Below are 12084 nucleotides of genomic sequence, written 5' to 3'. Positions count from 1 at the left end.
AGGGGTTGGGGGAAAGATGATGAAGCTGTATTTTACAACCACAAATCCGAAGCAACTTGTAGCTTTAGCGAACTATAAAGGTTCCACATGAAGACACTGTGGCCAACATCCTCCCTGGAGCTTCAGCTCAGCCTAATAACAGAGCAGGCCCAGCTGTGGCATCTCATCAGAGGAAGGGAAGGAGGAAAGAAGATTAAAACCAATGGAAAGATAAAAGTTAATCTAGAGGGAATAATTAAGAACCAGTTAGATACTGTTTAGACAGTGAAGAGAGGCATATTAGAAAAAAATTGCATATTTTTATTATGACTAAATGCACACAACTTGTGTCCAATCTCCATTTTTTAAAAGTTTTGATCTGAAACAAAACGGTAAAAGGTTCAGATTCTAGCAGTTCAGATTTTAAGCCTTGTTTTCTTGGATGGTTTAGCAGTTCTTTCTCTTGTGCTTCACTATAATGTCACAATCAAATCTCTGTCTGTCACACCAAATAAGCCCACCGTGTGCACACAGCTGTCTTGGAAAAGAAGGAGTATAAATAGATTGTACTTCCTGTGCTCCTTTCAGTCTCATTTAGTTGCTTTCTGCTTCTATTCTTGTTTTTGTTGCAACATGGTGTTGGCATCAGTAGCAACCCATGGTTTAAATATTACGGAGTAGATGGGAGGTTTGATTTCCCCTAATAGGTGAAGTAAAAAATAAAAATAAAATAAATAGAAATCACTTTTATAATACGAAGTGATCATATACCAAGCTTTGTGCAAACTTGTCTTACTAATAAATTGAAATAATTAACCTGATCCCTGCTTTTAAAGGGACAGTATTGTGTGTTTACCAGGCACATAGTACCATTTTATAGCACAATCAAGTAACTGTGTTGCCTTCAGTAAGAAAAATTCAGTACATATCAAATATGGCTTAAAAGAAATTTGACTTTGTCATTTAGCGCCTTCAGGAAGTCATCACAACATGGTTCCTCTATTAATCCTTTAGCAACGTTTTTACCAGCATTTCACAGAAGCTCCTATAATGAGCTCAGCTGATGCGTGGTTCCACCAGGTGTTTACTAATTGCTGCTGGCTAGTCTTGAGGAGCTGAGTGGGGGAGCCAAGGGGAGGGCTGCTCTGTGAGGTGAAAGCTCAGAAGCTTGGGAACTGCAGCTCCAAGGAGGAGCTGCTCCTTGAAGGTGGTGCTAGATTCACCCAGGCGTTTTGCACAGCTGGATGGTTGCCATGGAAATTAAAGGATTTGTGAAATATGCATGATAGAATCAAAGCAACACTCCAGGTATGTTTTTGATGAAAGAATAATATTATAACTAATCAAACTGTTATCAAAAAGCCAAAATTTACACAATACTGCCCCTTTAATTTAAATTTTTTAAGTTATTTGCTGCATGAACATATACCACCTTAAAAAAAGAACTATTAGAAACCTAACATAAATGTACACGATAACTGGACATAAGTTGCTAACCAGTCTTTTTTCAGTCTCTGTTTTCATACAATTTGTAGCTATTATGATTAGTGATTAAAATAGTAATAGTTATAATAGTTTTAATCACTAATCTGATGCAGTTTCTCACTTCATCAGTGAGAAATGTCTCATGCAGATGTAAAGCAGTGTGATTTCCATTGTAATTTTCATTTCTAACCACTTGAGTGGAAGAAATGTTTTGGGTATATTTGTCTTACTAATGTTTTCTTTCTCTCAGGAAAGTCAAATGTTTTTATTGAGCTGGATCTTGAGGCAGAGTTTCATTTTACTCATCTGATTATGACATTTAAGGTAAGATCAAGGTACTTCACTCACTTTCCTGAAACAAATTAGTGCTAGAATATAAAAAACAGAGCATTGCATTTTTTTTCTTGCAGACTTTCCGCCCTGCTGCCATGCTTATTGAGCGATCAGCAGATTTTGGTCGAACCTGGCAGATCTATCGCTACTTTGCTCATGACTGTGCTGTTTTTTTCCCTGGAGTCTCTACGGGTCCTTTGCAAAACATCAACGATGTGATCTGTGAATCCCGTTACTCTGACCTGGAGCCATCGACAGAGGGCGAGGTAAGGCATCTGTTTTTCACTGGTGCTTATAAAAACATGTTTACATGTTGAAGCCCTGCGCAGCCTCTAGTGGGTTGTCCTAGGAATGTAAATAAGCTACATTCAGATGTGAATATTACCATTATATTCCAGATGTAGACGTAGACTACATGTTGTGGTCATTGGTTGACAACAACAAATCGTAGGGCATTTTATCCATTGGATTGCAGTGAATGAGAAGGCTGGAAATGCGGCTGTTTATGATAGTGGCAGCCATTTTGGATTTGGATCTTTATTGGTGGAAAAAAAAATCCCAAATCCCAGATGTTCAAAATTTAGTATTTTGAACATCTGGACCTTTCTATTAATTTCCTTTGGCTTTTGAGTTTAAATCAACCAAAGGTACTATTATTTTTGGTTGCTGTGGTTATTAAGCAATTTGTTTTAGTCTGCTTCTGCAGTTGTAAAAGGCTAATAAAATGGACAATGGTTAACTTGTTGAAATTAAGACATAAATGCATCTATAAGTAAAAGGAAAAACTTGAAAACATCATTTAAAAATCTGTGTAGCTTATATTATTTTATCCTATGGTACTTTTTCTATTTGCAAAGCATATTTCAGCAACAAGGCACTTGTAGGCAAAGTGCTTTACACCATCAAGCATGTTTATTAATGCTCCAATAATGAATCAAAAGCAGCTCTAAACATGTGGGGTTCTAGCCTTGATTCAAAGAAACTAAGTGTTTCAGCCTTTATGCAGTCTTCTGGAAGTTTGTTACAGAATTGTGGTGTATAGAAGCTGAATGCTGATTCTGTTTGATTTATGTTCCTAAATGTATAATTAGTTGGAACTAAACTTAAAAAAAAATGGTTTGAAAGTCAATTAAATGATAAAACATGGGGTAAAGTTCTCCTGTCTCATTTAATTGGTGCATTTTAAGTGTGTGTCATGTCATTTATAAATTTCTGTTTTTATTTTTCAGTTTTGGTCCTCCATACAATTGTTTGTCAATTACATTACCGCTTTCTTAAAACACAACTTGAAGGAAACACTTACTGTCTTGATAACAAATTAGGAAGTCACTTTTATGTCCCCTGTCTCTTTGCTTACCTCACCACAAAGCCTTATGTTCTTCTGTTTATGGTATTGAACTTATACTTAGAAAGTAGGGTCCAAATAACTGCTGTTTTTAAAAAGTTGTACATTTTATTTTCCTTACTTTTTGGGCCATTAAGTTTTGGAGAGTGCAACATGCCAGATTAAACTCTGTTTGTGTGGAGAAGACATAAAAAAAGTTCAGTTTTTAAATGAGCCCTAAGCGTATCAAAGCATAACCAGCATCTCTTGTGCTCAGATCAAATGTACCATTTAAGCCTTTCTGGGTCTGTGAATATTTGGGCTCATGGTGCGTAGCGTAAATTAGCTCTACCAGTCATTTGTGGGGGGATAATCTGTGTTTTCCTGACCTAGGTCATCTACAGAGTCTTGGATCCAGCTATCAAGATTGAGGACCCATACAGCCCCAACATTCAGAGTAGGTCCTACTTCTTGCTTATATTATGGGATAAAGTAAAATAGTTGTGTTTGAGAATTTATGTGATACATATTGGAATTGAATAAGTTACTTTAAATCAAACATTTCAAACCATTGTAGACTATCAATGTTTGGGGTTGTTAAACATTTAGAGGAATAAAATATGTTGATTACTTAAAACTGCAATAATTAACTCTTGTAAAAAAAAAAATATGTTTTTACATATTTGTTAAACGATCTCCATGTCCTCATAATGTGACAGATAATCTGTGAAAAGATATTGTTCCTAAGTTGCTATTGCTGTCTGAAGAAATGTACCACTCCCAACCAAAAACAACCAAAGAGCTAGGAGGAGGAGAAGAGCAAGGGCAGAAAATGGCTCACAAATTTGCTTGTGATTAAGACTCCTGGCTCTGATTGGTTGTTTTTAGTTCGCACAGAGAGATGGCAGAGGAGCTCACTTTTTTATTTTATTTTTTTCACAGATTATCTGTCTGATACTAGCCTGTCACGACATAGTGATGTGTCAGTATATATGTAAAAAAAACTTTTAAATAAAAGTCAGCTTTATTGACCTCATTAAAGTTGTATCAGAACGGAGGAAAACCACAGAGAGTTTTGCCTTTTCCTTTCTGTGTTTCCATTTGTCACCATAAGTCAAACTCCAGCCAACACATATAGCTGCTGTCATCTGGCTGTGACACATTACAGACAGACAGCCAGTCAGTCTCTCCGGGCTGTGAAACATGTTTCTGCTGTGTCGAAGACACGGTGCGATGGGAAAAGCAGCTGTTTCTCTCCCACACAGCCCTCGTGTTTAAACTGGCAGGACTTAAGAGCTTCTTCCCAGAAACCCCTGCTTTGTTTCCAGCACAGCAGCCGAGCCTGTCATCCTCTGTTGTGAAATAATTCATTGGAAGTGGCATGCAGGAAGTCCTCTAACCCCCTCACCTCAAATGAATCCATATTTATGGGCATGTGGTACAATTTGTCAGTGTCCTGTTGAGGTCTTTTAGGACAGGATTCCTGTTTGTTTCGTTTGCTACTCAGTGGTGGTTGTTGTGTATTTTGTCTCTATGCTGCTGTAACTGCGAAATAATTTCCCTGCTGGGATGAATAAAGTAATTCTATTCTATTCTATTCTATTCTATTCTATTCTATTCTATTCTATTCTATTCTATTCTATTCTATTTGTCAAGTTTGCTTGATGATTACATTGACTTATTGACTGAAGTTTTATTATTATTGAAATTGAAGAACTGTGTCAAAAAGGGATGACAAAAGCTTTTTGTTTCATCCAAGACACATTGGGGGAACAGGATCTTTGTCCTGAACATTGAGAGTCATCCTAGAGCAATCTTTTAATCACATTTTTAAGGCTTGGAAACTCAGTAGTTTAGAAGCGCATTAAAAACGAACTACATTTTATAAGGGGTGCACCAATTGCAGTTTTCTGGCCAATCTTTAAAAAGCCTGACCTGCCAGTTTTTTTCTGAAAGGGCACTAAATATAGCTACAAAGTTTATAAGCCCTCAAAGGTTTCTGTGGGCCTGGGATCAGTATCTTGTGACGGTCACTTCAAAACATTGACTTTGTTGCCTTAAGCCACATATAATTTAAGAAACCCCGTTTCTTTCCAGCTTTAAATTCCTGGTTGATGTTTTAAGACTTTGCCTCTCAGAGTTTGCATGGTGTCCTTTGGCTTGCAAGATTCCCCTGTTTGTCGACACAATATATCTTCAAAAATCCAGCTTCTTTTGTTTATTGCAAACTGTAATCAGGCATCAAACATACATTCATCTTTTGGTCTTACCGTGGGACAGTACAATCCTTTCCCTCAAAGATTGAAAGAGCATAAATATGATATCCTTGATATTTCTGGCTTACCCTCTCCAAAAGCACGAAGAGCAGATTGTTGCGTAAGTGAGCTAAACTCAGGATTCCATTGCTGTCTCTGTAAAGGTTTCCATCTTTCCAGAAATTACTCTGCAACAGAACAGCATGGCATGGCACTAGGAGTTTTGGTGTGACTCTAGTCTTAATGTTGTCTCTTGATAGATGTTTCTGACTCTCTAAATCCATTATTTCCTTCAGACCAACTGAAGATCACCAACTTAAGACTGAACTTCACCAAACTTCACACACTTGGAGACACCCTGGTGGACAACAGAGCTGAAATTAGGGAGAAATACTACTACGCCATATACGAACTTGTTGTACGTGGAAACTGCTTTTGCTATGGCCACGCCTCTGAGTGTGCACCCATTGAAGGCATCAGGGACGACATAGAAGGAATGGTAGGTGCTGAGGATTTACATCTAAAACATTTCAAGCATTTTACGACTGACTGGCTTTTTTTTCTCCTTCCATATTGATTGAATTTACTTTTACTCGGGTCCGTCTCAACTCTTTCAAGGTTCATGGCAGATGTGTGTGTAACCATAACACAAAAGGTTTGAACTGTGAGCAATGCGGTGACTTCTACAATGACCAGCCTTGGAGGCCAGCTGAAGGCCGCAACACACACGCTTGCAAGAGTTAGTCTTTACAGTAGATATAAATGATAGTGTCTGCCATACTAAAATCTTGGGAACATTTCTTGAGCTATGGCTTGTTTTTGTCTGAATAAATATATCTTCACATTCAGAGTGTGATTGCAGCGACCATTCAGATAAGTGTCACTTTGACATGGCGGTCTATTTGGCCACGGGAAACACGAGTGGAGGGGTGTGTGATGACTGCCAGCACAACACAATGGGCAGAAATTGTGAGATCTGTAAACCATTCTTCTACAAAGATCCCACAAGGCACATAAGAGACTCCCGTGTTTGCATAGGTGAGTGTGTGGATGGTAAATACTTTGTAACGGGTCTATAAAAAGATATTGTTGAATATGAATATCATCCATGTTGCCTGTTGAAGTTTGAAACGACTGGATCCGATTTCAACCAATCGCTAACATTTGGTTATGATGTATGTAATGCTAGATATGCTATGAAGCTTCCTAGAAATTGTTAGAAACATCCCCAACTGCGAAAAGAGAAGTACTGAGCCAAACGACATCTTTGCCAGCAATAAAATGTCTTAAACATTCCTCTTGCTCCAATGTTGAGTGCTTAATATTTGTAAGCATGGCCAACACAGACTGAATGGCTTCTTTCACTTCTTTGCCAAACAACAACAATAGGCAGGCTACAATTCTAAAACAGCATAGAAACTTGTCGTCATTGTTCACAACTCAACTTGGCCCAGTTGAGATTTTACTGGAGACATCAAGATCAATGGGAGGAATTCCAAATTGAGCACTGAAAGGAGATGAGAATCGAGCAGGAATGCGTTGGAAGGCAACGGCCAGGTTTCTGTAAAACAGGATTTCATAATTAGTTTAAAACAGGTTAGATGATTGCAGCAGTTTTGGTTAGCATGCCTAGCATTACTAAAACTTAACTCTGAGATTGCTAGTCTCTAAATCCAACATGTTCCATGCCAGATGAATATTGAAAGCCCAAAGTAGACCACTTTTCTCTGTTCGGTCTGGAAGGATGACATGTTAATAAATCTGGATGTATACTTTAAAAAGGCAGGCAGAGAGATGTTAGAGTAGGGGATATGATTATGATCAATGGATGAGTTGGTTTGAACTTCCCTCTTCTCTCGCTGCTCTTTGGTCCTGCTCTGCCTTCATGATGCCTCCTTTCCAACTCCTCTGAGATTTTGGATGGTAGTTCAGGTTTTGAGCTTTTGAGATGCTAATCAGTTTTAAAAACACCTTGATACCATGGCTACACTTCTTAACAACTGTCCAAAAGTGAAGAAGAAAGAACAGAAATAATTCCCGCTGCACAGCATTTAAAACCAGAGGGAATAATTGTCCAAACATCCAACACATAAACCAAAAAAATTATGAACAATACTCTACAGAAAGAACGAAACAGAACTAACATATCAGAGCAACTCCAAAATACTACCACCAGTGGCAAACGCACTAGGTGCCCTTAAGAAATAGAATAGATCTTTCAGTTTTCTCAAACTGCAGTTTTGACTGACAAATAATAATAACCAGGACACATTTGCCCTTCCAGCTTGTGATTGTGACCCAGATGGCTCAGAGAATGGAGGATTGTGTGACAGCCACACTGACCCGTCGCTCGGCATGGTGGGAGGCCAGTGCCGTTGCAAGCCTAACGTAGAAGGGCCACGCTGCGACAAGTGCAAGACCAACTTCTTTGGCCTGAGTGCCAACAACCCTGTGGGGTGCCAACGTGAGTGCAGTCTTAGTTTTCTTATTTGATTGTCTTTGTAGTTGCAGAAATTTTTGCTTTTTGATTGTAGTGTCTGTGACGGTAAAATATACAGACTATGTTTGCAAGTAATATAAAAAATGATCTTAACTAGTCATGTATCTATGACTTTTTCTCCTCCCCCATATATTTTCTTCAACCTCCAGCTTGTCGATGTGACTCCAGAGGAACCGTGTTGGGCAGCTCCATGTGTGACCCATTCAGTGGAGACTGCATCTGCAAGCGACTTGTCATTGGACGCTTCTGTGACCAGTGTCTAGTAAGATAACACAAAAAAATATTTTAGGCCTTGGATTTTGATGTCATTAGTCGTCAATAATATAAGTTATGTATCTTTTGATAAATGCTTCTGTTTGTTTATGTGTAGGTCTATTCATCTTTGAAAAATAATTCCTCTCTTACCTTTATTTTTAATACTTCTTTGAAGTTAGGTAGACTGAAAAGTTGCAAACTACAGAAGCACGTTCAGCTGAGTTTGGTGGGTGCTGAATGAAGTGTGTAAAAGCACCAAAGGAAGCTTTTTAGCAGGGGCTCATTTACAGTGCCTTTAAAAAAATAATTCACATCCCTTGATCGTATGTACATTGTGTCATGTTCAAACCACAATTTGCAATGTGAAAAAAGGTGCTCTGGTCAGATGAAATCAAAATCAAAATCCTGTATCATCCTCATCATGCTGCTGAGATGCTTTTATTACCAATCAGCAGTACATTTACCCCAAAGCATCACCTATCTACCCAAAGCGCCTTCTTGAACCTGCAGTGTCCAGCTGAGTTTTCGTCTCAAAGAGTAATTCTCAAACTACTTATCAGTTCAGCACTCCTAACAGCGTTGTAAATTAGTTTATGTAAAAGCATTGTTTGGGGGATTTCCCGAAGGTGGAACATCAGAAAGAGCAGGAGTTTCTTAAAGCGACAGAAACCAATTTTAAAGAATAAAATTTCTTTTAAGCCATGTTTGATTTATGCAACATTTTAATAACAACTGAAGGCGACATAGTTATCTGATTGTGTTATAAAATGACACTATATGTGTGGAAAATTCAGAATACCACCCATTTAAAATGTCCCCGTACAGTGCAGGCTCTCTCTCCATTTACAGGCTTTACATGTGCTTTATGAGTTTTATTTTTTATATAAAATTTTAAAACTTTTCTTCCCACTTCAGGAAATTCCAGAAAAATATGTTGACATTTATGCTTTTTAAAAGGAGAAAATGTGAAAAAGCTTAAGGGTGGTGAACATGTTTTCAAGACACTGTAACAATCATGTAGACATTTTTGTGTGCCTAGCAACCCAAGCTGTTAAACAGTGACGGGCCTCCTGTTATAATTCAACCCCTTGTCCTGAACCTACTCAGCCAAGAATAGCATGGGCAGGAATCCGAGCTCCTGCCTGGCTCATGGGTCTAAATTTAGCCAAGGGATTTAAGATTTGGTGTGAGTTACACTGGCCTTAAAATGGTCAGGCCTGGATGTGTTCCGGGTGTGTGGATCTGGTTGATAAGCCTGATTTATGGTCTTTTCTTACAGATCTGAACTGAGCATGTGATTATTTCATCTTGTAGAACTCACATCATTTGGCAAAGTACAATAAAAATATGGTGACCATTTGCATATTGTGAAGTGTTCTTGTTTTCTAAGAAAAAAGAGAAACTTTAACAATGTTCTAGAAAAGAGTAGTAGACTTCCTGTGAAGTCTACTATATGTAGCTACATCCTGGTAAACTCCTGTTGTTGCTTGTTTGTCTTAAAGTCTCACTGCAGGAAACGTATTGCAGCTGTTCAACTCTTTCTTCTTTTTGTGTCTGTCAATCATTGCCTTCTCTCTATCACCATATAACTTTAGTCCGAACACTGGGGGCTGAGCCACGACCTGAACGGATGTAGAGGTTGCGAATGTGATATTGGAGGGGCACTCGACAACCAGTGAGTGGCGCCATGAATTCATTCAGAAGTCAATTTGCTCTTTGACTATTCCATTCAGGTTCTGAACATTTTCCATATATGTGTTTTATTTCCAACATACAGTAATTAAACTTGCTTTCTCTCTATAAATTGAATTTTGTTTACATTTACTGGAATTATTCTGCAGCATGGGGTGCACCAATAAATCTGCCCCAATTTTCCTAATTTTAGGAAATCGGCAATCAGCCGATACTTGAATGTGAAACCGATCTTATTCACCAATCTCATCTATTTCCGCAAAGGTCTGAAAATCAGCCACTGTCCCATTTTGCTCTGTCGTGAGAGAGGTTTGCCTGGCAGATCTGGCCACCAGGTCACGTCACACATGTTAACTGGCGTGTGCCTGGTTAACAACAGTGAAGAAAGCTTCATGGAAAAACAGCAAAACCTTTCATTATATATTTGAACTGTCATATGTCTTGCTGCCGAATACAATATGTAAATCTTGATACCTATCTGATGTTTGTCTCTTTTTAAATGTCAACATAGTTTATATATAATGTTTGTTAACTTGTAACCGTCACATTTCAACGAATCTTATAAAATATCTGTTAAAATAATGAGTCGTGTATATGGTTTAAACAATTTTGCACCCACTCTCCTGATGTTATTCCATGTAAGTTAAATGATTTAGTGAGCTTAGTCTTTTACTCCTTATACACCTTTTGTTTTTTATAGGTTTTTGCTTAAGGTAGGTCTAAATATCCTCTTTAAACACTTCAACTATAATCCAGAGTTAATGGCCTGTAAACTCAGACCTTATCAGAGTTTTAAAGAAAAAGAACTCCACAATGTGTTTCTCATTAGGTAATTTCTTCACCATTGCATATCAATTAGAGTTGCTGTGTAAAGGGTTTAGCCACAGCTTTGGCACAAATAACAATAAAAGTTCTCAGTGAAGAAGTCTTGATCACTTTGATCTGTACTTTTCACAACGCAGCCAAAACTTCCCACAGTTCCAACAGTTTCTGTTCAGCTCTTTTTCTTTTTATCATCTGCCCATCTATTAGAAGGAATTATGACAAGATTACATGCTCTTAGGGTTTCCCACTAAAGAATAAGAGATGAGCTGCCAACCCATGCAATCAATCACAATGTTATTGAAAAGTATTGAACTTTATCACTGAGTGAAATACATTTATAGATTAATTACAAACAGAGATGGATGTTTGAAACACATTATTTCTGTTATCTATGAGGAACTTCAGCTTTCAGCTTATAAAAACAGGACATTTAAAATAAGAATATTACACCACACCATTAAAAAAATATTTCTAATACAGAAAAACTGACTTAATGAAAAGTATGTTTAATATCTGCTTACATTTTTCCATTTTTAAAAAATACTTTTTATTTGATAAACCGGTTTCATCGGAATGCATATTCTATTTTTTTTAATATGACTGTATATAATATTTAGCAACATGTTCATCCATTAATTCCTAACCTCCTTCAGATGTTAGTGTTAGCCACGTAAGGATTTCTAGAGCAACATTAGTCCTAAATACCACTGTGTATGCACTTTTTTAGATGCTCCATTGATAGTGGTCAGTGTCGCTGCCGCAGTCACATAACGGGACGCGATTGCATGAAGGTGGAGTCTGGATATTTTTTTATGGCTCTGGATCACTTCATTTATGAGGCTGAGTTTGCTCAAATGGGGCAGGTGAGTTTTACAGCATTTTCAACACAAACCTTTTTAACTTTGATATATTTGATCTGTTTGTTTCTGGGTGCATGTTCTCAGGGTTGCACCTTAGAGACCAGGGAACATCAGCCCGGACGCCCCGCTCAGTGGACAGATATCGGCTTCGCTCAGGTCCCTCAAGGCGGCACTTTGGAGTTTCTGTTAAATAACATACCTTACTCTATGGAATATGATTTAGTCATCCGCTACGAATCCCAGGTGTGTATTATGACTCATGTTAATCTGAGGTCTTTTTTGGTTGTGTACTCCTCAGCTATGAATGAGACGTTGAATGGAATCTAGACTGACTATAATACTGTATCAAATTAAAATAACTTTTAAACATAGAAATTTATTTTAAGAATTTTTTTTTCAAATTCTACTGAAGTGCTATCCAATCTATATGTTGGTAAGAACCCAATTAATCCATATACGGTAAACAAATACATTCATAAATTTTGAGTACAGTGTTATTACACAGGTAATAAGTATTTTTGTTATTTTTATGGCAATGCACTGCATTCCTCATTTCATAACAAATGTCAGTTTCAA

General features: G+C 37.7%; 1 protein-coding gene across 3 annotated transcripts in view; it reads left to right on the top strand.

Annotated features, from left to right (window-relative positions):
• Positions 1 to 12084, top strand: part of LOC102225466 (laminin subunit beta-2-like) — a 49085-nt gene that overhangs the window by 18206 nt on the left and 18795 nt on the right. For all 3 annotated transcript variants that reach the window (XM_023332039.1, XM_023332035.1, XM_023332047.1), the window contains exons 5-15: positions 1715 to 1788; positions 1875 to 2063; positions 3515 to 3578; positions 5673 to 5875; positions 5995 to 6115; positions 6226 to 6414; positions 7661 to 7840; positions 8026 to 8138; positions 9727 to 9806; positions 11376 to 11511; positions 11593 to 11751. In XM_023332039.1, the coding sequence (XP_023187807.1) occupies positions 1715 to 1788; positions 1875 to 2063; positions 3515 to 3578; positions 5673 to 5875; positions 5995 to 6115; positions 6226 to 6414; positions 7661 to 7840; positions 8026 to 8138; positions 9727 to 9806; positions 11376 to 11511; positions 11593 to 11751 (1508 nt within the window). The remainder of the gene's footprint in view (positions 1 to 1714; positions 1789 to 1874; positions 2064 to 3514; positions 3579 to 5672; positions 5876 to 5994; positions 6116 to 6225; positions 6415 to 7660; positions 7841 to 8025; positions 8139 to 9726; positions 9807 to 11375; positions 11512 to 11592; positions 11752 to 12084) is intronic.

Source organism: Xiphophorus maculatus, chromosome 1, assembly GCF_002775205.1.
Source record: "Xiphophorus maculatus strain JP 163 A chromosome 1, X_maculatus-5.0-male, whole genome shotgun sequence".
Lineage (NCBI taxonomy): Eukaryota > Metazoa > Chordata > Actinopteri > Cyprinodontiformes > Poeciliidae > Xiphophorus > Xiphophorus maculatus.
Note: the sequence above shows the minus strand (reverse complement) of the source record. Positions and strands in the feature narration are given on the sequence as shown.